This window comes from Parasteatoda tepidariorum, chromosome 6 (genome assembly GCF_043381705.1).
Source record: "Parasteatoda tepidariorum isolate YZ-2023 chromosome 6, CAS_Ptep_4.0, whole genome shotgun sequence".
Classification (NCBI taxonomy): Eukaryota; Metazoa; Arthropoda; class Arachnida; order Araneae; family Theridiidae; genus Parasteatoda; species Parasteatoda tepidariorum.
The window spans coordinates 38311507-38338108 of NC_092209.1; the positions used below are offsets into that span (position 1 = coordinate 38311507).

The 26602-nt window shown below is 25.8% G+C and overlaps 1 protein-coding gene and 1 long non-coding RNA gene across 4 annotated transcripts; both read right to left on the minus strand.

Annotated features, from left to right (window-relative positions):
• Nucleotides 1–5916: 5916 nt before the first annotated feature.
• LOC107457251 (uncharacterized) lies at nt 5917–11962 on the minus strand. 3 transcript variants are annotated; one of them, XR_011636995.1, is made up of 3 exons: nt 11840–11962; nt 8559–8678; nt 5917–8097 (listed from the first exon to the last, which is right to left on the minus strand). It is a non-coding gene; the product is annotated as an uncharacterized lncRNA (long non-coding RNA). The 3 variants fall into 3 exon arrangements; XR_011636994.1 differs by having other exon boundaries at nt 8512–8678; nt 11662–11957; XR_001585811.3 differs by having other exon boundaries at nt 8512–8678; nt 11840–11954.
• Nucleotides 11963–14284: 2322 nt separating this feature from the next.
• Nucleotides 14285–25800, minus strand: LOC107457250 (uncharacterized). Its single transcript, XM_016075374.3, has 3 exons — nt 25652–25800; nt 23610–23736; nt 14285–20997 (listed from the first exon to the last, which is right to left on the minus strand). Exon 3 carries the CDS (start codon nt 20957–20959, stop codon nt 17873–17875), a length of 3087 nt encoding a protein of 1028 aa, XP_015930860.1. The 5' UTR covers nt 20960–20997; nt 23610–23736; nt 25652–25800; the 3' UTR covers nt 14285–17872.
• Between the last annotated feature and the right edge of the window lie 802 nt (nt 25801–26602).

Below are 26602 nucleotides of genomic sequence, written 5' to 3' on the forward strand. Positions count from 1 at the left end.
ATATAGGACTACTTTTTAGTATAACAAAAAAATTATTTTTTATAGTTATAAAAAAATTGGCAAGTAATTTCTTGAAAAATTTTATTCTAACCCCTTAACGATCGGTTAATTTTCAAGAAAATGGTCATAAAAGTGTCTTTTTTTTTTGGCCTTTGTATTTGATTAGTGCTGACATCTAGTTTAAAATAAACTAACAATCTACAATTACCTTAAAAATATCCTGGTACTGCCATCTGGTGTGTAAAATGAGAAATAAAATGTTTTCTGGGCAAAATAAATTAATTAGTTTTATTCTCATTGGCGCGTTACTACTGAACACTCCAGCCCGTCAATATAACGGGAGTGAGAAATAGAGGGTGAACCCTCACCCCGTCATTTTCACGGGAGCGAGAAGGAAGGGGTTAAAACAGCAATGTATTCAAGAGTATTTCAGTAAAATAATTATATTATGCAAAGGATAATAAAACATTTTTCATTTATGTGACAAAAGTTTTACATTAAAAACATATTGCATTGTCATTTTCTAAGGACTAATGTAACTTAGCTGTTGCTTGTCTTAAACATACTTAGTTTCATTAAGGATAAAATTATAAAAATATTTTATATTTCCTCTTTTTAAATAAAAGTACCTATATTAAATAAATTTTAGAAAACTTAATCCTTTTCAGAAATATTACAGATAAGTTAATTACAAAACAGCAAAGTTAAATAAAAGCAATCTATTTTAAAAGAAAATTTAATGCAGTTAAATGTCCAATAGTTGAGATCTATATCCTGTATATACAGGTTGTTTTCAAAACTATCTATACCAAGAATTGCAGATCAAAAGTTGCAAATTAATATTTAAGCACATAAAATTAAGCAAATAAAATAATATTTAAGCACTATGGAAAATTAATATATCACTTGAGAAAGGCAGAACTAAAAACATCAAAACCTGTTTGATTGTCACAAGAAACAGATAGAAGTTGAAAGGTGGTTATTAGAAGCAGCTCTAGTTTCCTAAGACCATTAAACTGGTTTTGATGTTTTTTTTAATTATTTTTATCTTGCCTTCATCACTAAGGATTTAGATAGCTTCCAAACTTAAATATTAATTTGCCACCCTTAATGTAATTATGAAATATTAATTTGTCTTGATTTTTTTTTATAAAGATTCTAAACAGATATAGTAAAAATTGTCAATTATAAAACACTCTGTTTTTAAAAAATAATTATATATTTCTTTGTCTTAAATAAACAAAATATAAAGCTCAAAAAACTCAAGACTTTAATTATAAAAACTGCATCTACATTGATGCAAAGGCATAGAATAAAGAAAAACCACAATTTTATTGTAGTACACAGCACTAAAAAAAAAAACTGTGAAAGAACAGGATTTTTAATTGATAAGATGAAAAAATGCTAACAAAAATAAGGAAAATGAATATAAAGATAATTGCAACAGCTGAGGAAAATAGAATAAAAGAATATTAACCAATTTAGAATCTAAATAAATATTTCTTGTTACTTACTAATTTTTTTTTTTTTTTTACATTACATAGCAGTTTCATTTCTTATTTGATGGGGAAAAAAGAGTTACATAATTAGAAACATTTTAACAACTATTCCTGCTGACAAAGAGTTATGAATATTTCAATACTACAGTACAGAACCCGTTATCCGGAAATCAGAAAACCGGAAAACCAAAAAAACCGGAACGAAATTCAATAAATTTTCCCACCATTTAAAATTTTTTTTTTTTTTCTTCCTCATAAGATTTTAGGATTTTTCTTTCTTTTTTTAAAGATGTTTACCTTACCATCATTTTGGAAATAATTATTAGTGTATTACTTCATCGTTTTTTCTTCTTTTTAAGATTATTTCCAAATATATAAATTTTTTTTAGTTGGGTTTGACAATAAAAAAACGGCTTTTTGTAGCGATTGAGAAAACCGGAAAAATCAGTTATCCGGACTAGCGATGGTCCCGATCGTTCCGGATAATCGGTTCCCTACTGTATTAAATAAGGTAAACAGTTTAGATTCACACACTCTATTTTTCATAATTTTAAACTAATGACTTTTTGGAATGTTTTATGAAAAACACTCAAATTGCCTGAAAAACTAGTTTTTATTAAAATATTAATATTAAATTTTTACAATGAACAGGTAAAATAGTCTCAAAATAATAATACAGGGTGAATAGTCAAATTTAAAAAAAAAAAAAAAAAAAAAAAAGCACCTTTTGAAGCACTGGAAAAATATTTTAAAGCACCTTTTTATGTAAAAAAAAAATTACTATTAAAGTATGCACACTTATATATTTTTTCTTAAATGTTTAAAGTTATATTTAAAGTTTTTCATCTATACACTACCCTACAATAATTGATGAGACACTTAAGGTATTGGTATTTTTTTAAATTTTTCAAAAAACACTCCAAGAGTTATTTTATAATTTCAAAGGTGTTTAGGTCATGTGATTTCTCATACATATCAATAAGGTTTAAAATTTTCAGAGGTTTGATGAACTGGCACAAAATTACCAGTGAAAAAAGTGTTTTTGAACAACTAATGTCAGAAAATATAGCAATAAACTTGTATCTTGTCTTATTCAACTTTGGTTACTATACGTAATGATTGCATAAAATTCCGTAAGTCTTTTTTGAATATTTATGGAGATACGGACATTTATATAAAAACTAATTTTGTTACATTAGGTTTTCCTGCTATAACTTTAAAAATATTCCATAAAATTTAAAAAAAAATTGGAGCAATTTTGAATTAATAACAAAATTATCATTTGAAAAAAGTTTGTTAAAAATTGAATTAGATATGAGCAGCAAAGCATCATTTTTTCACCAAATGGAAAAATTTTTAAAAATTATTCTAAAATAGAAAATAAAATAAAAAATTCTGGGGGGGGGGGTGGAATTTAAAAATACTTTTATAAAAAAATTTATATGATAACTAATGAGAAAATTTCAATTTGAATATCTTGTAATTTTAAAAAGTTTCAAGCAAAGAAAATAAAGCACTTTTTACAAGCACCCAATAAAAAAAACACCTTTAAGGGCTTTTAAGTAACTCCAAATCAAAAATAAGCACCTTTAAGCCCTTTTTAAAAATGCTACGTGTCCTGCAATAATAATGATTCATATATAATATATAAAATTTAAATATTATTAAATATAACAAGGGGATTAACTAAATAGTGACATTTTAAAACAAGTTGATGAGATGAAAATAAAACAGTAACATTAAAAAACCAGTTGCATCACAGCACATTAACACTTGGAAATTTTTTGGACTTCCAAAAATCTCCAGAAAGTATGCTTTAAATACGTGTAAGTCTTTCCAATAAAAATTCCAATTATTCCAAAAATTCCAATAAAAAAATTAAAAAAATAAATAAATAAAAAATTTAAAAAAAAAGTTTCCATTAAAATTTTTTAAATATACACATTTTAATTTCAGTTACAAACATATAATACTATGCATATTAAAGTTAATAATTCCAACAATATTATTGAAAAAATATTAAAAACTGTCAAAAAAATTACTGATGTTACATTTGTAACAGCTATTAATGACAGTGACACTATTCACATTTTTCAAACTACAACCACTTAACAAATTTAGTTTTACGTTTCTCACAAATTAGAATCACAGAACCTTATTTTTATAAATGTAAGATCCTTCTAGACAGAATTTTATTCTACACAAATTTCCGACTCAGGAAATTATGAAGAGGTTTTTCAAAAATTAAAAAAAACAGCAATTTTTCCTAAGGTCTGGATAGACTACTACATTTATTTGATATTTAAAAAAATCGGTAAAACAAGTCCTTATTTACGCAAGAAATTTTCACAATTTTAAAAAAATAGGTCCCTTCAAACGAAAACTGAAAAGAGCAAAAATAAAAGATATTCAAATATAATTTAAAACTAAGAAAAATTCTCATATTAAAGCTCTATGAAATCCTAGGTATGCTGACATCACACAAAAGAACAACAAAGTTAATCAGTATGTTTTAAGAAAGTGATTTTGGTAAAATTAATGTTAGTAATAATGTTATAATTCAAAACTGAAGATTTACAAGGTATTGCACAATTTGCAAATGAAAGTTCAAATTAAGCTCATTTGCATAACAGCCCATGCAGAGCCAAGACCTATTGTGCCCATCCCAATTTTCTTGATCTAGGGCTCCGAGGTGCAGGAGCAGATGTTCCAGTAGGGTGGTCAGCTAAACCCTGAATCCCCAGTGTTTAGCACCCACCCCAAACAAACATGCTTTGTACTCATTTTAACGAACCTACTGAACAGATGAAAAGCTGAATCAACTTTTGTCTGATCTGAGAATAGAACCCCAGACCTGTAATGCGAGAACGTGAAGCGTAATAACTCAGTCATCAGGTCTCACAAATTAAAAACAAAAATATTCTTCATAACTTTATAAGCAACTAACTCGTTCAATTATTATTTAAAATAAAATTTTTTAAAATATTTGATTTAAAAAACAATTTAATATAGGAATAAAGAAGAAAAAAACAAAACAAGTTTTCTTAAAATAAATCTTAGAAACATAATAAAGAAGGAATTTAACTTTTAATAAATGTTATTAACTTGAAACAAAATTGCTTCAAAAGTTAACATTCCAATAACTAAAATCAACAACATTTAATATATTCATTTAAACAGTGTGAATAATGGGAAAGTTTCATTCAATAAATGAAAGCATATTATGTTTTTAAATTTTAGTTAAAAAAAATGTATATTTGATTAGAGAATTAATTAATTACGATTTAAAATGAGTAACCAAATGAATTTGTAATTGATGTTCTTTTTTAAAGGAAAATTTGCAAACTGAGCACTGATATTCTCCATGTGTCCTGATGTGCACTTGCAAATTTTGTTTTGTTCCAAAGCCTTTTTTGCACATGGGGCACTTATATGGTCGTTCACCAGTATGTTTTTGAAAATGTCTCCTTATATTTGAACTTTGAGTGGTGGAATATGGACATTGGGTACAAGAGAATCTGTTTCCAAATTTTTGATGACTTACAGAAACAAAACCTGCATAATAATGAAACAATTTTAGTTAAATGAAATAATTATGTTCTCAAATAAAACATTTATAGCAATGATTATAACAATACATCAAAGAAAGTATGTTATTGTTTATCCATTCCATAAAAATTAGTTCTTCTGTAAAGATGTATTAAAAATTAAGGTTCATGAACAACAAGTCTATCGAATTTATGATTAATTCAGCATTTATTTCAATTACAAGAGAGACAAACTTTAAGATGATATTTTACTACTAATAATCTAAATCAGTGTTTGGGAACAGTTTAGCGGGGTACACGTTCTTATGCGAAATATATTGCAACACACGAAAATTTCAAAAATTTATATTTAAAAACAAAGCCAGCCATGAAAATTTACGATTACGTATTTCTCTATTGGCTATTTTTTGCAGAGTTATCAGTTAATAATTAGTGGTGTCAACAGCCAGTTGTGATTTTTAACTTTTGTGCAATTTTTTTACAGTAAAAAATACATCAATTTTAAAGTAGTGGTGAAAAAGCTTTAAGAAAAATTTAGAAAGGGTACACAAAAGTCATAAATTTGGGAAACACTGACCTAAATCAATAACTTTAAAATTCATGATAACTAAAAGTAAAAGAATTTAATATACCTCAATGCAAGATATAAAATTTAAATTAAAAATAGCTTGTTTTAAGAAAAATATGAAGTTTCTGACAAAAACTACAACAGTAGCATAATTTATTTTTATTTTATTTATTTGTATTCTTTTTCTTCTTCTTATGAATTGAATAGAACCAATTGATTTTGAGTATATTTGTTATACTGATATCAAAAACTAAACTCTTTTCTGTAGGATTTAATTTTGAAGAATTAACATAAAAAAAACTATGATATGAAGAAATATTTTATTGCAAAATTTACTGACCATGCTAATTACAGTAATATTTTAAATTTGTTTTTTAGGCATGAATTAAGTTTAAAAACTTGACAAAAAATTGTAAGGCAGCGTAATTGAATAAATTTTTAATAAAAATATAAGTAACAAAATAAAAATATAAAAGTAAAATAAAAATATAATAAAATATAGAAGTGATTTAAAAATGTATAAAAGTGGTGTAAAAATATAAAAATCCACATTTCCAAGTCTATGGCAAATACAATAAAAACAAGCTTATAACATTTAGTTTGCAAAGAAAACAAAAATATAAAAGTGAAATAAGAATAAAAATATAATAAAATATAAAAGTGATTTAAAAATATATAAAAGTGATTTAAAAATATATAAAAGTGATTTAAAAATATAAAAGTGATGTAACAGGAAAAAAATTCCACATTTCCAAGTCTATGACAAATACAATAAAAATCAGCTTATAACATTCAGTTTGCAAAGAAAACAAAAACATTTATAGACTTAAGCAAATACTATTCAGCTAAAAATACTTAAGACCAACTCCGGACAATTTAACACACACACGTACATATTAATTTGGTCAATCATTTGTCTGCAATTTAATGTACAGCCAATTTTAAAAATGCAATACTATCAATTTAACAATATTCTCTATTTGTCAATCTTACTATGCAGTAGTGTTTTAAATATATAATAATTAAATGCAAAGCATTTTTAATTTCCTAAGAAAAAAAGTGCTTTTAATAACCTAAATAATATAACCATTTATGCTTTTCAAAACTTAGCTATGTAGTATTAAAGAAAAGCATATGATACTTCTTTTCTATGGTCGCTTATGACAAACTACTGTATAAAACATATTTCATTATTTAGATCTTATAAAATAATACATAACTTTTCACATAAAAGGACAATATAACTGTACAATAACATAAGAATGAGCTATTTTATTTTTTAAAAAATACTCAATATAACACTGAACACAATTTTAAAAAAAAAAACATTAGAAGGAATAAATTATGTGCAATACAAATACAAAAAATCCTAAGATATTTTCTATACCGTCACCAGAAATTTCATTTACAAAATAATAAGCAATGATGTGGATCAGTAGAGAAGGAACTTATTTTGCAAGTATGTGTATGTTATTTTCATAGAGAGGCTCCGGGGCGGGGGGGGCAAACANTAGATACTTTTATTGATAAAAGTTCCTGAAATGAATATTTTTTTTTTTTTTTTTGAAGTATCCCCTGAAAGGTTATCGTTAGATGTGCAAAAAATAAATAAACAAAATAAATAATAATAAAAACGAAACAAACTCATTTGATACTTCATGACCAAATAAGGTATTTAAGTTATACTAATGGGAAGTTCTAAAAAAAGGCAAAAATAAATAAAAACAAAAAAATACTGAAACTCTTTTGATTGCGTAGTAAACTAGTAAGTTAGTTCTAAAAAGGTGAAATTACAATTTTATGTAATTTAATTGAAGTGGCAGTTTAAAATATATAATAAATAATAACTTTCAAAGCAAGTGATCAGATAATAATCAAAGAAACAACAATCTCAGATGATTTTTAAACAACATAATGCTTTGGACATGAAAATATATATATGCATCTATAAAACTATATGTTATTTAATATTATTTCTCCACTTGTATTTTGAATTATGTTAAATTAAGTTTTGAAAAAGTATTGAATTAAGTATTTAAAAAATGTTGAACACACAAATACAGACAAGCAATGACAGAGTTTGGGCTTTAAAACAAATTCAAACCACATTGTATGACAAGCTATAAAATAAATACTATTACTGCATACATCTAACTATAAAAAATATACTAAAGAAAATGAGATTGATTAAATGTATTTTAACGTTCATGCTTCACAGTAGTATGGTTAGTTAATGATTGTTTTGATGAAAATCCACGACTGCAAATGGAACAAAAGAAGCTGAGTTCACCAGAATGAACTTGCATATGCACTTTAAGATATGATCTCTGTTTATAACTTTTTTGACATATATTGCAGACATATGGTTTTTCTCCAATATGAATTTTTAAATGTCGAACCATATTACTCACACCACGAGTAAGGTAGAAACAATATTTACAATTGTAAATTTTGGGATCACTTTGAAGAGTAAGAGGCACACCTAAAGAATAAAATCAAAATTATTCTTAAAAAAAATCAGATATAATTAAAATAACATTTAAATAAAAACATACTGAAAAGTTTAAAAATAAATAAAAATTTTATGGGTTTTCTTGAGTAAAAATTCTAAGATGTCTTTTCATGCTACTCACTTCATAATGGTATTTACTATATTTATACAAACGTAAAATCTCAGGGATCACTTATAATCTGAATAAAAAACAGAATAAAATAAAAAAAAATAACAACTTAATAACTAAATAATAACTTAATAACTAAATAATAACTAAAATAATAACTTAAACTAAACTAAATAAAATCAAAATTATTCTTAAAAATTTTGCATCATATAAAATTAAAATATCCTTTAAAGAAAGAACATAATAAAAAGTTTAAAACTAAATAAATATTTTACGGGTTTCTTCAGGTATAAATTCTGGGATGTCTTTTCATTGCACAAACTTCATAATGGAGGATTGAGCTGGCTGGCCAACTATGATGATGATGAACTTTATAATGGTATCTACCATATTTATACAATGCTAAATTTGCGGATCACTTTTAATCCGAGTGAAAACAAACCTAAAGAATAAAATCAAAATTATTTAAAAAAATTTATATCATATATAGTTAAAATAACATTTAAAAAAAACGCAATAAAAAGTTTAAAAATGTATAAAAATATTGGGTTTTCTTCAGAAATAAATTCTCAGGTATTTTTTCATGTTACACTTTATTTTAGCATTGACCATATTTTCAAATGTAAACTTAGGAATCATTTTTATTCTGAGTTAAAAATATACCGAAAAAATTAAATCAAAATAATTGTTAAACATTTTATATTATATTCAACAAAAAACACTATTAAAGAAGCATAATAAAAAGTTTAAAAATTAGTCTTCATATAAATAACACAATAAAAGATCTTTGAATATCAATAGATTTTCAGATTATTAAGAACACCATACACAATTACAAAAGATTTAATTACAAAAGAATTTGATTTTTCTATTAATAAATATAATATATGAAATATTGAGACAAAAGCACAAACTTTTTACCATATATTTGATAATGCTGAAACCAATATTAGCAAAACAATTAGCTAGAGCAGTAATTTGAATATAAATGAAAATTACCTATAAAAACCAAGTATGTGCCATAATAACTGTTTTTGATTTTAGTTTATGGCATTTTTGTCAAACACAATTTGTACAAGCTCTGTTTCTTGAATAGAATTGATTAAGCTGTTTCAATTAGTATATTTTTGTCAAAAAGCTATAATTTATTAAAAAATTGACTAATATTTTTTAACATATTTTGAACTCAGAAAAAAAATTTATCGAGGCAATCTGCAGCACTATCTTAAAAAATTTGTCTGCAACTTCTGTGCAGTCAAGCAGAGATTACTATTGTAAAAATCAAGCTGAATCTAGCATGTTTGCAACACGATTTGCAAACATTAAATATAATAAAGTTAAACACAATATAAATTTTAAGTATAAATTTAAATTAAATTTTATGCAATTATTAAGCTTTTCCCATAAAAGAAAAAAAGATGTTGATACTAAGCCCAATAACGAAATCAAAAAGAAAAGATGAACAAGAAAATTCTTTTCTTTTTTCATTTTGATTTTAATTTTTACTTATTTTCAGCCTTTCCACTAAAATTTTAAAAAAAAAATGAGAAGGAAAATAATCAGCAGATGCTGCGACAATCTACAGCACCCACTGCCATGCTAGAAAATCTCTATTACCAGACGAACAAGTTGTTAAATTTTACATTATAGGAAATATTGGGGTCAATTTCCCACAAAATAAATGACTAACAAAGATTATCAATTATTTAGTTTACCTTTTTTGAAAAAAAATTAAGCACAGATATTGTCTTTTAGCATGCCTTTAATTATTTTTATAAACTACAAAATTTTCTGGTATTTTGATAATGAAATAGAATTACTTTTAAACATACACATGTAATAGTATTAGAAGGCAATTTAAAAACTGTTGAAGCTGAAATTTAGTCATTACATAATATTACACATTTTGATACATTATTACAGTGTTGAATGAGTGCTCTTTCTAAAAGGAAACATCCTGCCCTTTTTTATTACTAGGAAGAATTCTGTTTTTCAAATTTCATCTTCTTTTTATCACCCAATAAAAAAATTTTATTAGCTCATTTGAACAAAAATGACAATTTTGCATTAATATAAAAATAAAATACTTACAAAGGAAATGATTGTAACAAAAAAAGGTCAATTAAATTAAAGCTCATTCTAAAGCTGATATTAGTTTATAATATCTTTAGATAATAACATCAACAATAATGTTCAATGAATTTCTAGCAAACAATTATTTTCTTTAAAACAACTTTTTGCTCATTAAACACAAATAGAAAAAATAACATGATATTGAAAGCATAATTTTTGAAAAAGCTTGACAGTCAGTAAATTAAAACCAAAACAATGAGCTAGAACAGACAAGAAGAATAAATATCATTTAAACAGAACAATAATGAACACTATAATTTTTTCCTTCAAATCAACAAATTGAAAAGCATTTGAAAAATGGGTGATCCATGATTGACAGCATAGATTGTGATCATTCTCCCTTTAATTTTAGATTCTCCTTAATTTTAAAATAATTTTTTAGATTTTATACGATGCAAAATACCATTTCTCTTGTTATTCATTTACGTCTCTTGTTATTCATTTACAAAAATAAAATAATTTACCAAGTTATTCTTCATCTAAAAGTGCAATTAAATGCTTTCCTTATTCAGGAAACTAGATTCAAAAACATTACTCAATTCTCCTTCACTTTCATATCTTTAAGCCACCCAGGGTAGTACAAATTATACCCTTCAAGCATACCCTCCAACTGCTACGGAATTTCCGTAGTTTCAGAAATCTTCTTTTCTGACGGTAGCAAAATTAATGTCTTAATATTTAAAAAAAAATAATTTTAGCGTAACTTGTCCACTATTACTTATAAAAGTGCAGGCCATATGGCTAGATTCTTAAGTTCTGATAAAAGTTTTATGAGAGATCCATTTGCTTTAAAAATTTCTACTTCGGCTCGCTACCACTAGAAAGAATTATTTTCAAAATCCTCATAAGCTGGAGGGTATGCTTCAAGTAACAAACTATACTCTTCTGTGATTTTATTTACATATTTATTTTTGCGGGTTGCTGTCTGTTAATTGCCAAGACTTGGTGACTATTCTGCTGCAGATTATGATACATAAATCTTTCCCTAAATGGCAAATGAGGTTTTTAAACTAAGAAATGATTGTTAAAAATTATATTATAGGATACAAAGATTGAAATTAAATATTAAAGAAAAAAGAGTTAGCTTTATCATTTGAGCTCAAAGAGAAATCAAGCACTAGGCTTCATAATAATGGATAATAAACACAGTAATTAGAATTGAAAAAATATTAAAAAAGTTAAAAATAAATGACTTCTGTTAAGTAGGACATAAATTAGGAAATTTGAGATTACTGCGAAAAACTCTGCAATAAAGTAATTAGAATACAGCAAATTGGGAAAATTCTCATTACTTTTTGTATAAGCTTTGTTGCTGCATTAAAATAAACAAAATTTTACAGATTTTAGATAGATAGAAAGATGAAAAACAACGAAGTGTTTTAAAACTGAAGCTGTTTTAATTTAAACTGTTCAAAATTTAAAACCAATGATGAATCAAAATACAAATTTTATACATAATTCTTCACGTACGTAAGATTAACCTATAACATTCTAATAACAACATTCTTCGGTTATTCAACAATTCATTTTTTTAAAGTTTATGGAAATTTTTTTCTCCTTGTTTACTTTGTACTTTATTCCTGTTAATAAGCCTTTGGTTGCTTATTTCTACTCCTTACTTCGATGGCTGCCTCTCTTAATCTTTATAATGAACACCTCAGTCAATGACGTAGTTACGCTTAAAAGAATTTTTAAATTTATTCTCACTGCATCTGCTGAGTCCAAAAAGACCATTCTCACTGTATGTCCAAAAAGTTCAGGATGTATGTTCAGGAGTAAATATATTTCATTATGCCCCACACTGGTTGGTCACGACACACAACTTACAAATTTTAAACTTTAGACAAAAAAAATGAAACATTTTTTTAAAAAAAGGAGAAAAAAATCCTACTTGTATGATATCACAACTTGGAGATCAATATGCAGAAATGCAAATGCTTACATTGCTTATTTTTTTCTAAGAAGTTTTTTAGGACTCCTAATATTTAACGGTGTTTTGCTTCCAGGAAGGTATATTCATTTACGTAGTAGTAGAGCTGCACAATGGATTATTGGTGATGGTCGCCAAAACATTCCTGAGGATGATCTGGAGACATACATACGTCACATCCCCATTTACAGGGAGAGCATAATCTCACCCAATCCATCCGCAGATCATAATTTAGAGCAGACCTGAACTAGAATACGATCAATCTGCGTCCTGCGATCCAGTACTCCAGAGGTATGAATTTGTTATGGTAACTTGGAGGACTTTGTATCCCAACAGATTTAGTGAGTACCAGTCACCATTTTGTACACGAAAAGTCTTCGGCCGGCGGGGATCTAACTCACGATCTCTCGGACATTGGACCTCGTTTCCAAAATAGACTAAACAGAAATTTTGTTTGATTTAATTGTTATGCAATAAAAATGACAGGAAAACGTGCCTTGCATTATCTTCGAGTGTTTTAACCTTTGTATGCTAGAATATAGTGGATGACAGAACCAATTTCCATGCATTTATTTAGATGCAGGATTGAATCTATATTGAATTTTTTAAATTTTGTGTTCAAGAAAAATATCTAGTTTTAAGCTTTGTTCAAGTTATTTATTGTCACTTGTTTACTATACACTTATTTTTATATGATATAACATAGTCTGATAATGCACATTTTACAGTAGTTTGAGAGAGAGCAGGTAGCACAAAATATTAAGCAATTTTGAGTTAAAAAGAACCAGCAATGGCAAATGCTATCATGTAGTTCTAATTATTAAGTTCACACTCTCTAATATTTAGGTAAGAGCTACGCAACCTACTCATAAATTAATTAATCAAAAGTTTACTGAAATTTATATTGGTCAGTAGTAGTAGTTGAAAAACAGAAGAAAATTGATCTAACGCCCAACTTATTTTGAAATGAGGACAAATTTCTATCATACCTGGAAGCTGGTGGAACTTTTTTAGTCCTAGAGGTGTATTCTTTTGCAATCCCCCACATTTCACCCCAAAATGCTCATGTCGTTTCAAATAAATATATTTTTTCAAATCTATGGGCAACAAGTGTCTTTAACTAAATACGTTTACCTAGAAACAAAATTATTCTTTTTGAAGAAAATTTCTTTATATCATTTTATTTAATGTTTACTTTTTAAAACGATCTGTAAATTTTATGCAACAGCATCAAACACAAACTGCTGTTTTGGAAGCACTCTGCACACCATCTGCAATATGAAAAAAAAAAAAACATCTATATATGTAGCATGTTATATAAGTTTTAGGCAACTTTTAAAAATAGAATTCATACTACAAACTTTAGTTACCTTTAGAAATAGAGTAGGCTGACTATGTATATATATTCAAAATAAAAGTCCATAAAACATTGTTTTTCGATTCTTATTAAAATTTGCATCACTTTAACTTACTTTATAAAAATTTTATTAAATACTATAAATTTTTAAATATGAATTAAAATACATATGCGTATGATTACAATGCTTGAATCAGAACAGGGGTCCTCAGTTTAGCTAAAGATGCAGAGGAATTTTTCAAACATAAAAAAAAAAAAAAAAGAATAAGAGATGTTTGTCATATTATAAAACAAAAATCTATATCATATCTCAAAATTCATTTCTTATTTCTCTTAATAATAATATTATTATTATTCTCAACTTCAGCCTTCGGTTATTTCTTTTTTTAAAATACAAATCATCTAAATAATACAAATTATAAGACAAATGTAAAAAATAAAATACTTTTTATAATGCAAATTATCTATAGTTAAAAATAGACCTATTTTTTAGATATAGAATACTTAAAGAACACTTTTACTCTTTTCTACACTACCAATCAAGAAATGAAGGAATAGGGTGATGTTTCATCAGTATTTGAAGAATATGACAATTAATTAATACATTAAACAATAAAAATTCAGAATATAAATAGAGAATAAATTTCTTTATTTAAATTTTTTTATATAACTTTACAAAAATATTCATTAGAAAGTACACAGAAAATATTTTAAATCTTTATTAACAGTGTATGATTTTATAAAAGACAAATAACTTAAATCAGAAGTTCTACACCTTTCAAGTTTAACAAAATAGGGGGTACAACAATAAAATATGAAAATAAACCATATGATTAAATTTATTTTGAGTTGTAAAAATCATATCTTTTAGCAAAGGAACCCTTTCAGCTCAAAATGTAGAAATTTCCTCATATAACAGAAATTCTAATGATAAAATATCCATAATTTTTTAAGAGCTTATAATGATATTCAAAACACATTAGAAGAAAAAAAATCCTATTACTATACGCATGCATTAGTTTAAAATGAAGAGCCCTAAAATTTTTTTTTTCAAGATCGTGATGTAATTTTACTATTAAATATTCATTGTATATTTGACTCATTTATATAATCCTCTAAAATATGTTTAAGATTCCTACGTTTTCTTTTTGGTCATTACTATAATTTTTAAAACAAAATTATAAAAAAACAAGCTAATAAAAAAAAAGCCCGACAGATCTCTATGTAAAGAACATTAACTTTTAAAAAAAAAAAAAAAAACTTTTTAGCCTCATCCAAGAAACAAAAATTTATTTTTCTCACAAATTTTTTTTTTTTATTTTTTAAAAAAAGTTGTTTTTTATCCAAAAATAAATTAAAAAACATTAATTAAAAAAAATTTATTGAATAGCAGTAATAAAATTATTATACAGCTTCGCTATTTCCTAATTATAACATAATTAGGCAGTAAGATAATAATTCTAAAGATAACATAAGAAATTATTTGAACGCATTTTTAGCATATTTTCAATTTAGAAAAAGCTTTTATCTCAACTTAATATATATTAAAAATAAAATATATATAAAATAGTTAGGTATGTAAAGATTGAATAAAAGAAAAAAAAATAAATAAAAAATAGTCAAAGGTTTTCCTTTTAAGCATGCAAAATTATAAAATTGTGCTTTGAATGAAATGAGGACACAAAACAGTCACATTAAAAATATAATGATATATAACAGTTATAAAATCCAAAACAACTTTTTGAGAACAAAAACATGTTTATAAATGAACAAAAACAAAAAAAAGCACATTGTGAATATGCCTTTAGAATTGCACAATATCCTAACACCAAATAATAATTTGAAAATAGTAATAAAATAGATAAGAATAGTCGAAAACTTAAACATTATCTGTAGATATTAGATAATTACAGATCTATAAAAACTTAGAAACAAGTTTAGAAGCTCTATCTTTCTAATATTTGGCAAAATTTATCACAAAAAAAAGAAGAAAAAAAAGCTTTACACAATTATAATGATATGATAAAAAAAATTGACAAGGTCAGTCTCTAAGCTCCAGAAACCAATATGGCTAAAGTTCTAAAATAAAATAAATAAATTGAATAATTAACAACATTGAAATTGGCTCATAATTGAAACGCCACAGTGAGCCAAGCTTTTTTTTTTTCAAAACAAATATAACAAATTAGTTGTAAGAGTTATGTTCATTTTATTTATAAAAATTTTATCCTTTTTAAATATTATATTTTAAATGAGGTTTTTCTTCACGAAACATTATCTATAGTAAAAATTTTAAATAGGCAAAAATATACAATAGCACTACTTTATTAGGAAAAGTAATAAAAAGAGCTCCGTAAATATTTTATTAAAATTCTTTTAAAAATTTAATGTTAAATTAAGGCCCGGATTTTGATGACATTTGCAATTTTGGACATTTTTTGTCTTTTAGAGCATTTTTTTAGAATTATAGGGCATTTTTCCTTAAATTTTGGGGCGTATTTTGCATTTTAATGCATTTTTTAAAGTTTTTTGTTAATTTTTTCCAATTTTTATTATTTTTTATCAATTTTCATTATTACAATGGCTTCCAAACAATGAAGAAAATCTATAGAATATTAACAGGCGAAGCAAAATCTTTTCAAATTGAAGAAGAATTGTCAGCAAGTGAGACCGTCTTTTTCAAGTACGCACCTATAACATCAGTAGGCGTTGAAAGAAGCTTCAGTAGGAATGAAAATTTACTTTCAGACAAGAGACGCTTGTTTACATTTTAAATTATCAAAAAACATTTAATAATCCAATGTAATTCTGATATTTAGTAATATTATGAGATGGAAGTTGTTATATCCATTGAAGTTTCTATACAAAATAAAAATATTTTGGTGTCAATATATTTTCCTTTTTTTGTTATTTTAGGATATAAAATTTTTTTTTCAAACTTTAATGAACGTAGAACAAGTATTGCATTGCTTTATATTTTTTAAATGACTCATAATAATTTTAAAGAGCAAAAAAATTTTTTAATTCAATATTTTTACTTTATTTAAGGCATTTTTTGCGCAATTTTTGGATTTTTAATGGCATTTTTTGCACTTTTTAAGGGCATTAGTTGAGATTTTTTGGGTCATCAAAATCCAGGTTCTAGTTATTATGTTAATTTATTATAAATAAACAAAATTTAGCATCAATAACAAGTTTTAAACAATCAATCCTTTATTTTCAAGAATAATGGGATTTTTAAAAAAAAAAAAAATTTTAAAATTAAATTTAGCAATTATGTAATTTAAAGCATTATTAACAAAAAGTTTATATAAAAAAATCATAGTATGTTTATAAAAATTAAAACTATATTAATCTTGTTACACTACTTAAAAAAATAATAGCAGGATTTTAACTATCAACCTTCTTCACACAACAACAGTATTATTAGATTAAAATAAAAATTTACCATTTTCATAAAAAAAAATATTTTAATAAATTTTTCATGGGTTAAATTTGATACCATTTTCATAAAAAAAAATATTTTAATAAATTTTTCATGGGTTAAATTTGATAAAGATCTGCTAAGTCCTAACAAGTGCAACATGTAAAAATCTCTTCTTATAATTCAATTTGCTAGCAATATACCTGTAAAATATAAGAGATCAAATGTTACAAAAAAAAAAATTAATAATAATCTGAATAGATTAAATTGGGTTTGACTAGACTTTTTGACTAAAACTTGCTGCCTTAAATTTATATGAGAGATATTCAGCAAACAGGGCATTATAGTAATAATTTTAATTATTTTAAGTTGCTAATAACATAGATTAGTTAAAAAAATAATTGTTTTCAAACAAAAAATTTTAACATTTATAAATCATAATAAATAAAAAAAGTTAATTAAGAAAATGTAATAAAGTTATATTTTCCCTAGAAGTGAATTTATACATAATGAAGTAAATACACAAAAATTTTTTAACAATATGTTTCAAAATTGTTGCAATGAAATTGAAAAATAAAGCAGATGTTGAACAAAAACCAAATATAGTAGGATTGTACAGCAGTTTTCATTTCACAAAAAATTTTCTTATAAAATGATATTGATGCTTAGATATGTTTGTAGAAACAAGGTAATCAATTAAAAACTAGAAAAAAGACTAGATTAATATTCAAAAAAGACAAATGTAATTAATATTTTTCTTATCAGACACATAATAGTTAAAATAAAAAAAAACTAATCATCTGTTTCTAACAAAAGAACATGAGATAAGTTTAAAGGCACACATGGGATGTAAGTGATTCTGAGAGTGGCATTGATCATAATTTTCGATTGTATTTTAAGAGAAATTAATTTCTTAGGAAAACATAATGTAAGCTCTTGATCATTTATTGGTGTTAAAAATATGAAAGTGTTTGTGATCACACAGACACGAGCAACAGTTTCAACTTTATATCTGAAACTATTCTTGCAAAACACTGTATCTCGTAAAATAAATTTTTGTTTCTCCTTGTTTCGTAATGATTTTAGCGATAAAATAGATCTATAGCTAAGTTTCAGCTTTGTGTCTGTATGCAAATCATCAGTCATTACCCTTTTCAGAGAAGTATCATCCGATTTACAAACAGCTTTAAATTTAACTGCTTGAAAATTCAAATTTGGCACTTTTTCAGGAGAAGGTACAGTTATTTGAGGCAATGAGATAGAAAGGGATGCCAAATGTAAAGACTGTTTCTTTTCGGAAGATAAAGATGAGCAACTTAAGCTTTCTGAAGATGACTTGCAAGAATAAAATGAATCATCTGATGTACAGGATGATGATGATTTGATACATGATGTACCTGCACAAGATAAATATGATCCTAAACTGCTACAGCTGCTGTTAACATTTTTACAAAACGAAATGCTTTGATCAATATTTGGCATTAAACAATTTATAGAATTAGAGTGCTTCATAGGAACAGTTTCTTTAAGTTTCAAACTATCATTATCATGATCTTTCGAGAATGAGATTTTACAGGTCAATTGCTTAGAACAATATTTACGTTTTATCTGATGAAAAGTCTGTTTTCCATTATTTTTCTCTAACATACGTTTGTAATGCAGACATTTCTTGAAGCGTTTATGATTTAGCTTATGTTTATCCACAAATGAAAACATAAACAGAAACAAAGATGCTACTGTCGAAAATGATTTGCTGTTTCCAATAGTCAAGTTTTTTCTACTAACAGTCGTTACGAGAGTCTGAAGTTTCTCCTTTGTTTTGTCATTTAAGTTACAAATGTCTGCCAAAGACATTAAAAATAATGAAGAAATTCTTCTTACTTCATTTAACATATTTGTTACAAATTTAAAAGGTATTTCAAATGTTAATGCATGGCTCAGATCAAAATGACACAGAAGATTACAGCATTTTGCTTTAATTCGGGGTACAAAATAATCAAATACAAATCTTGATGGGCAGATTTCATAGTTCAAAATTAAAGAAACTTCATTTGAATTCAGCAAAAATACTAAAGATGCAACAGGACAAGAGTCTTCATCAATGTTCGGCACCAAAGCCAACACTGTGTCAAATCTCTTTATATCTTTGAGAACCACATTATCATCAAGTGAAACAAGTGCATTTTTTAGAAAATAGACTGAATAAGAATTATAATCAGTAGAGCCATATATGATGCCAAAATCTTTAGAAGCTGATTCAATTTCACCAAAAAGAAAAGCATAATGTAAAACCGAAAAATTAAGACTTTTTTTACAGTTTTCCCTTGAAACCTGATTAAGTGGCCTTTTTACTTTAACTTCAAAAGCATTTTGTTCTTTGTTGATGCCATCTGTTTCAGCGTAATTTACACATTTGGAAGTTTCATTTGAACAAGATAGGCCATTATATTTGATAGCTAAGCTCGAAATTTCTTTTCCAGATTTGCTGGAATCAGTTATCTTTAAAGAAAGATTACTCTTTGCTTCAGATGAATTTGAAGTGAAACAATGACTTTGATACGCCATAAGGTTTAGATTTACTTCATTGTTTGAAAAATTAAAGGATTTCTTTAAAAATTCGACAAATTCATCATAGTTATTTGGAATGCATTCAGTTGAGAAATTTTGTACTCCTTCAGACTTGCAATATTTACAAGAGCATTTCTGTTGTAGTTTAGTTTTAACTATTGCATTTAATTCAAATGAATTATATTCACATTCTTTATATTTATCAACATCAGCTTCATAAGTAGATATGTTTTGCTTAAAAGACTGTTTTATTACTTTTATTTTTGTTGCTTGATAATATCTACCGCCAACACCTTCACAATACTCTGCATCAAACATAACAGTATCACGAAATGATATTAAACTTGATAAATTTTTTATTTCACTAATTGACTTCAAAGTTCTTTTATGAAAATAAACAACAAACATATCATAGGAATAATCCTTAAAGTATACATTACAAAAAATCAATCCATAATTTTTCATCACATTACTAACCTCACCGACCCAGTTATGCAATTTCTTTCCATGTAAGAGACGTACCAAAAGGCAAGTAGTTATACCAGATAAAAAATAACTTGTTTCTAATCTTATGACACCAAGCTGTTGCTTTTGAGTCTTCATCTTTTTTCCATTAATATTTAGGTAAACATTACTATTTTTACAATAAAAAATTGGACTGGCAGCAAGAATGCAGAATGTTGTCAAACACGAGTGAATTCCGCATGATGGAACAAATTGACTATGAATCTTAACATCTTCAAAAGTCATTACAAATACATTTTGTAAAATGCTCATAAAGTATTGCTCAACGCCATTAAATGCATCAGAAAAATTATCAAGCCAGCTGTAAGGTAGTATGAATATTGAATCATTTCTATCTTCATAAAAAAATGAATACTGTCGCAAAATTGATAAAAGAGAGTCTTTATCAATTTTAATCAAATTATTAACATTAAGAATTTTACAGACTTCCGATATATTTTTAGTTCCCCTTAAAATGATATCTGTTGTATGACTTAATATAAGATCTTCATATATACGCTGCTTAAAATGACGAAAATCTTTTGAAAGATACATTATGCCATTAAATGAATAAAATACAGGAGTAGCAATGCACAGCATGTTTGTACATTTTTCGACTTCATCCTTACCATGGAATATATGAACAAACTTTGTAACTTCATACTTAAAAAATTTTAGGTGTCTCTGAATATCAACAATTGGTTTAGGGCCATTATTTTGAATATGGATTATAACAAAATATATATACTCTATGACAGCATTGAATATACAGAATGGCAAATAGAAAGCTTCTTCATATATTGACATTGTGGACAGGATCTTAGGCTTGATTTTTTTTTCTCAATCTATAACATCAAAATATAACAGAATTTTTAAAAACATACATTCTAACCTTATAGCAAAATTATAATAAAAAAATTAAATAAAAATTAAGAAAATAAATAAAAAAATTTTTAATCACTACTTTGAACATAAGATTATTTTTACACTAATGGTTATAGAAAAAAATATGAATTGCTATGCAGAACTAAAAAAAGTTATGAACCAGTTTTAATAGTTTTATAATTTGATGAGATGAACATATGCATAGCGTTGGGTTGAGGGGCATAAAGGGACATTTGCCAACAGTAATTTTCCCAAACTCTAGAATTTATTTAAAGTCTTTACCTTTTAAACCCCCTAAAAGCCATTTTTTTATTCATGAAAAAAATTAAAATGTTAGCAATATACTTATACACTTGCTAAAAAATGTTACGTTTTTAGGTGGTTTGATGGAATTGTTTTACATGAAACAAAGAAACAATTTTATGATTATTTTTTCCAAGTAGTATTTTAAAACATAATGACATTTAAAAAAAAGACTTGTTATCAATCAAACACAATTATTTTATAGAAACATGATTTAAGTCAAGTTTATAATTTAAGTTAGTAACTTTTTTTTAATTTTATTTCCAATGCCCATTTATGTTAACATTTTGTCAATTTAGGCATTTACAGGGCAGATTTGTTGGCCGCTCTTTCAGGGTCATCATACTAGGTGGTCCAACATTGCTCCCACAGTAAGGACAGATAGTACAGAGAATGAAAAAACATCCATGCCTTGCCCGAGATTCGAACTCAGAACATATCAGATGCAAGATGCTCCCTAACTGCTACACAGTCTGATCAGCTGGAGTTAGTAGTAAATGAGAGTAATTTATAAATAAAATTAAAAATAATTTAATTGCAATAATTTTTAATCAGCAGTTTAGAAACTCCCAGAGATTCCATTTTTTGTCAGTAAAATTTAAATTAGTTTATAATCGGAGTTGGTAGTAATTGAGTTAATAGTTTATAATTAAATTAAGAGAATTTAATTGCAATGATTTTAATCAACATAATACCATAGTTTCCAGAGAAACTTTAAGATTTACAGAAAAAAACTAAACAAGTAACTAAAAGAGTTTTTATTTCTCTATTGTTTAAAATATATATTTCGGAAGAATATTAAATACATTAATATTCTCATAATTTTTATCCAATTATTGCAATGAATTACATATAATCAAAACAAATTCTTTCTCTGTACTTCATTTAAAAAATTACTCTCAAATTCAATGATATTTTTAAAATCTCTTTTCTGTGTACCTCCTATATAGTTAGTGCCTTTTAAAAATTTCATTCCTGCTTTACCTATAGTGATAAAGCTGACAAATAGCTTATATAAAGAATTTTTATTTAAATTGAAATCGAACAAACACACAATTATTAAACTTTTTGCTTAATAATTCAGCGATAAGAGGCCTGAATACTGTTTAGTTGCAGAACATTTAATATGCCCCCAGAACACTGATATTCATAATTTAGAAAAACATGTATATTTGTTTCTGTAATTCATAACCAAATTTCTTTAGAAACATGAATCTTATCTATAAATTATTATTCACACAAAAATTAAAACAAAACTGATTCTATATATTATATATTATGAAACTGAATATAGATGAGCCACTATGGCTAAGGGGATAAAAGGCTTTCTTCCCTATGAGGTGAACCATGTTTAATTTCCTGCGATTGGCAAGTTGAGACAAATTTTTTTTCTAGCTTGCACCACCAACCACAGGCTTAAAATAACATCTTCAGGGGCAGACAGAATATGGGTTAGAATCTCCTTCCCACCTGAATAAGTATGGGAGGTTTTTCTTTTTATGTGAGACAAACGCAGGTTAGTTCCATCATAAAGGACTCCAAAGAAGGCTGGTTTGTTCTTATGATTGCAGAGTTGTCCCTAAGAAATTTTTAGGGTGGCCTACCCTGCCTGCCCCTTTAATCCCTATAAATGTGCCCTCTTTGCAAAAACAAGTAGCATCCCTTAGAGATACTGCCTTTTTATTTATATTCTATTTTTAAGAGAAATTAATAACTGTTAAAATAATAATTATGCACAAAAACTATCTGTGTCTATAGGTTTAATTTTGATTACTATTACAAATATTTACTTTGTTAGAATTATTCTCAATTGCTTAAACTTTTTCAAGGTTGAAAGTTTCTCTTTTTACAGTTTATTAACAAAATTTTTAAGTGATTTTAAAATTACTTGTTAAATACATATCTTTTTTTAAAAAATAAAAAAAAGCACTTTTAAATGTTTATTTTATAATAATTTTCAGAATAAATTATCAAAAAAATCTTTTCAGCAGTTTAACTTTTTTGAAAAAGAAAAAAAAAAGTGCACAGAGAGTGTCTCTTATTATGCTTTTAATTATTATTTGTAAGCAACTTTTTTTCTTATTTAGATAAGAAGTGAAACCACTTTTTTAAAAAATATGCATAAAATAGTATAAGACAGTTACTTAAAAATTGTTGAGGATCACATTCAGTTATTACATGATAATAAATGTTTACATATTAATCAACCAAGACATTTAAGATTTTCTTGGTGTACAGATTTTATAAAATCTCAATCTATTAAACTCACCAATAAATGTTTTCTTGTTATTTCCCAGCTTCTTCTTCAGATGTTTCAATTTAATTTTAAGGAATTCTTAATGTCAAAAATATAATTGAATTGACTAGTGTAGATGTAAATTGGCATCATGTTTCACCTGTAAAAAGCATAGGATTAAGCAAATAAGGAGAGATAAATAACAGGTCATTAAAAGATATACAGTAGATATTCAAACCAAAAATATCATTTTGAAATTTTAATGGAAAATTGGTAACATTAAAATCTCTGTCAAAAGTGTTAGAAAAAAATAATTAAAGTTACAGCTTATACAAATTTTTTTCCTACTAAGTTCTTACCTAAATATAATGATTAAACATAATTTAAAAGATTAAAATGTTTTCGGTAAGGCGATAAATTAATAACACATAAATGAGTTATATTTTATGTTTTCGTCAAATATTTCTTTAAGAACACCAATTAACTGCATTGAATTAGAAATTAAACTAAGTTTTCTAACCAATGAAATGCACTTAGAATTAAATAAAACACATAAAAGAGTTTTTAAAAATGCTTTACAATAATACAGCAAAAATTTATACACAAGAAATTTTTTGAAGTTGTGAGGACATTGAAAAATTCCATTATAAAAGAAAGCAACAAGTGTTAATGAGACAATTAAAGCGCATCATTGCTAATTAGAACATATTGATGCAAAATGTTAATAAACTGAAAATTTAGTAGCTTGCTAATAAAAGCTACAATTTGAAAATTGTCGACTGAAAGTGAATAATTACATGTAAATTAAGAATTATTTAAATCTCTCGAAACAAAAACATAGGACAATTTGGATGATTTTTTGCATTGTACTGTAAACTATTCTCTTAACAAAGCAGAACAATAATTGATACTTATTTTTCCGTTTGGATAGATAAATCATTAAGTTTGTTTTAAGCAATAAAATATCATTTTATTAATTTTTTTATAGATTATATTGAAGCATGAACCAAAGTGGATGTGACTTAACATTTAAAAAAGTGGATGTGACTTAACCATAACAACATTTTGGGTAATTTTTGGTTAATATCACTTACACTGGTCTGGGAAAAAGTACTGCTTTTCTTTAGCAATTACTCATTGGAATTTTAAAAATCTTGAGCTTGAACCTACAGATTAAATACATTGTTCTTTACAAAAACCAATTCCAAAGAACCTAATTTTCTTATTATATAGCAAAAAAAAAAAAATAAATAAATAAAACAATGTTGCACTTCAATTTTTTAAATAGTTTATTAATGGCTGAAAGGATATGATGATGGTTATTAATTCATTTCTATTTTAATGAAAATAAAACCGTTAGTGTCAGAAAGAAGCTTTAAAAACACTTTATCATTCAAGTTATGTTTACTTGTACATAGAATTTAAGATTTTTTAAATTGTATAAAAATATTTTTCCTAAATGAAGGATATTAAGCATAATGTTATTTGGCATCTATAATTTGAGGGTGAAATTATAAATAACCTAAAGAAAATGTATTAAACATAGCAGTTTATAGAATGTCAATTCAGGAGATATTTCAATTAACTAATACGATTATAGAAAAAGTTAAGACAAGAGGAAATGGTTAAAAAGCTAATATATTAATACAAATTTAAGCTTTTATATGCTAATTTATAATAGACTGGTATGAAGACAATTCATATTAACATGTATCAAATAGAATTATACAGAAAAAATAACATCATAAAAACATTTATCAGTTTATAATAAGATGAAACTAATTTATTTTAGTGTTAAAAATCACCTATAGCAAATAACAACCCTTATCTAAAATTGGGGAATCCCCGAGATCTATAAATTGATGCATTCGATCATATTTTTACTGATCTGAAATACTTAAACAAGTAAGCTATTATTTAATAAGCTCAATGTGAAATATGATAAATAAGACAATAATTAATAAAACCGTAAAATAACAAGAAAAAAAACATTCATTAATACGGTTAGTTCAATGGAATTTTCTTGATTTCATAGGAACAAAAGATTTACAGCTTATTTCGCTAATAATAGGTACCTGGAGAAGGACACACTGTAAACAATAACTAAGAATAACTGAATACTAAGCCATTGCATTTCGATTTTCAAATTATTATAGAAAACAACAACACAAATTCACCGAATTCAAATCGGCCACGGAATTCCGAAACTGAAACTTATAAAAAATAACTGTTGACTTATGAATTTTTAGAGAAGGCTGAGACAGCCGAGAAACTATTATAATTTTACGGTTAATTTTTACTGCAATGTCTTTTTAAATGGTTATTCTTTTTAAACGCAGCTCACGCATTTCTCCTTCATTCTCTCTTGACGGCGATCTAAAAAGGTGCGGCAACTGTATGCAGTGAGAATGTTCCTTTAGAAATTAAATTAACTGCTCGCACATGCGCAAATCGTAGATGTAGTTTCAAAATATTCGCACCTAGAGTAATTTCATGCAGTGTGAATTTGTATGAGGAAATTTTCGACTCCTTTTTAATATAATTTCAATAAGGTTTAATTATTTATTATTTAAACTCTTGCTTGTGTTAAGATTTTATTTAAGTTAATTGGTTTTATAAGTTTTCAATGTCAATGTAATTTCTGAATATCCTGTGCGAGGATGCAGCAGAACTCCAATAATCTGCAGATTATTTAATGCATCCTATAATTGTGAAGTAACTTATTCTGTTATATATGTTTGTTCGACTTGGTTCTTTGACAACAGAAAACTCCATTCTATAAGAGAATAAACCAGAAAGAAACGAAACTATTTCAGAAAATTTAATGACCTTATGTAAGAAACAACTTTTAAAAGAAAAACAAATCAATACTTTATTAAAATTTACACACACCGTTATTCTAAAAACTCAAAATCTATATCGTACACAAGAACTGCTGTTGCCAAAACATGGAATACTAAATACTGCTGTTGCCAAAACATGGAATACTAAATATGTAATAAGAATATAATTAATGTTCACGTTCA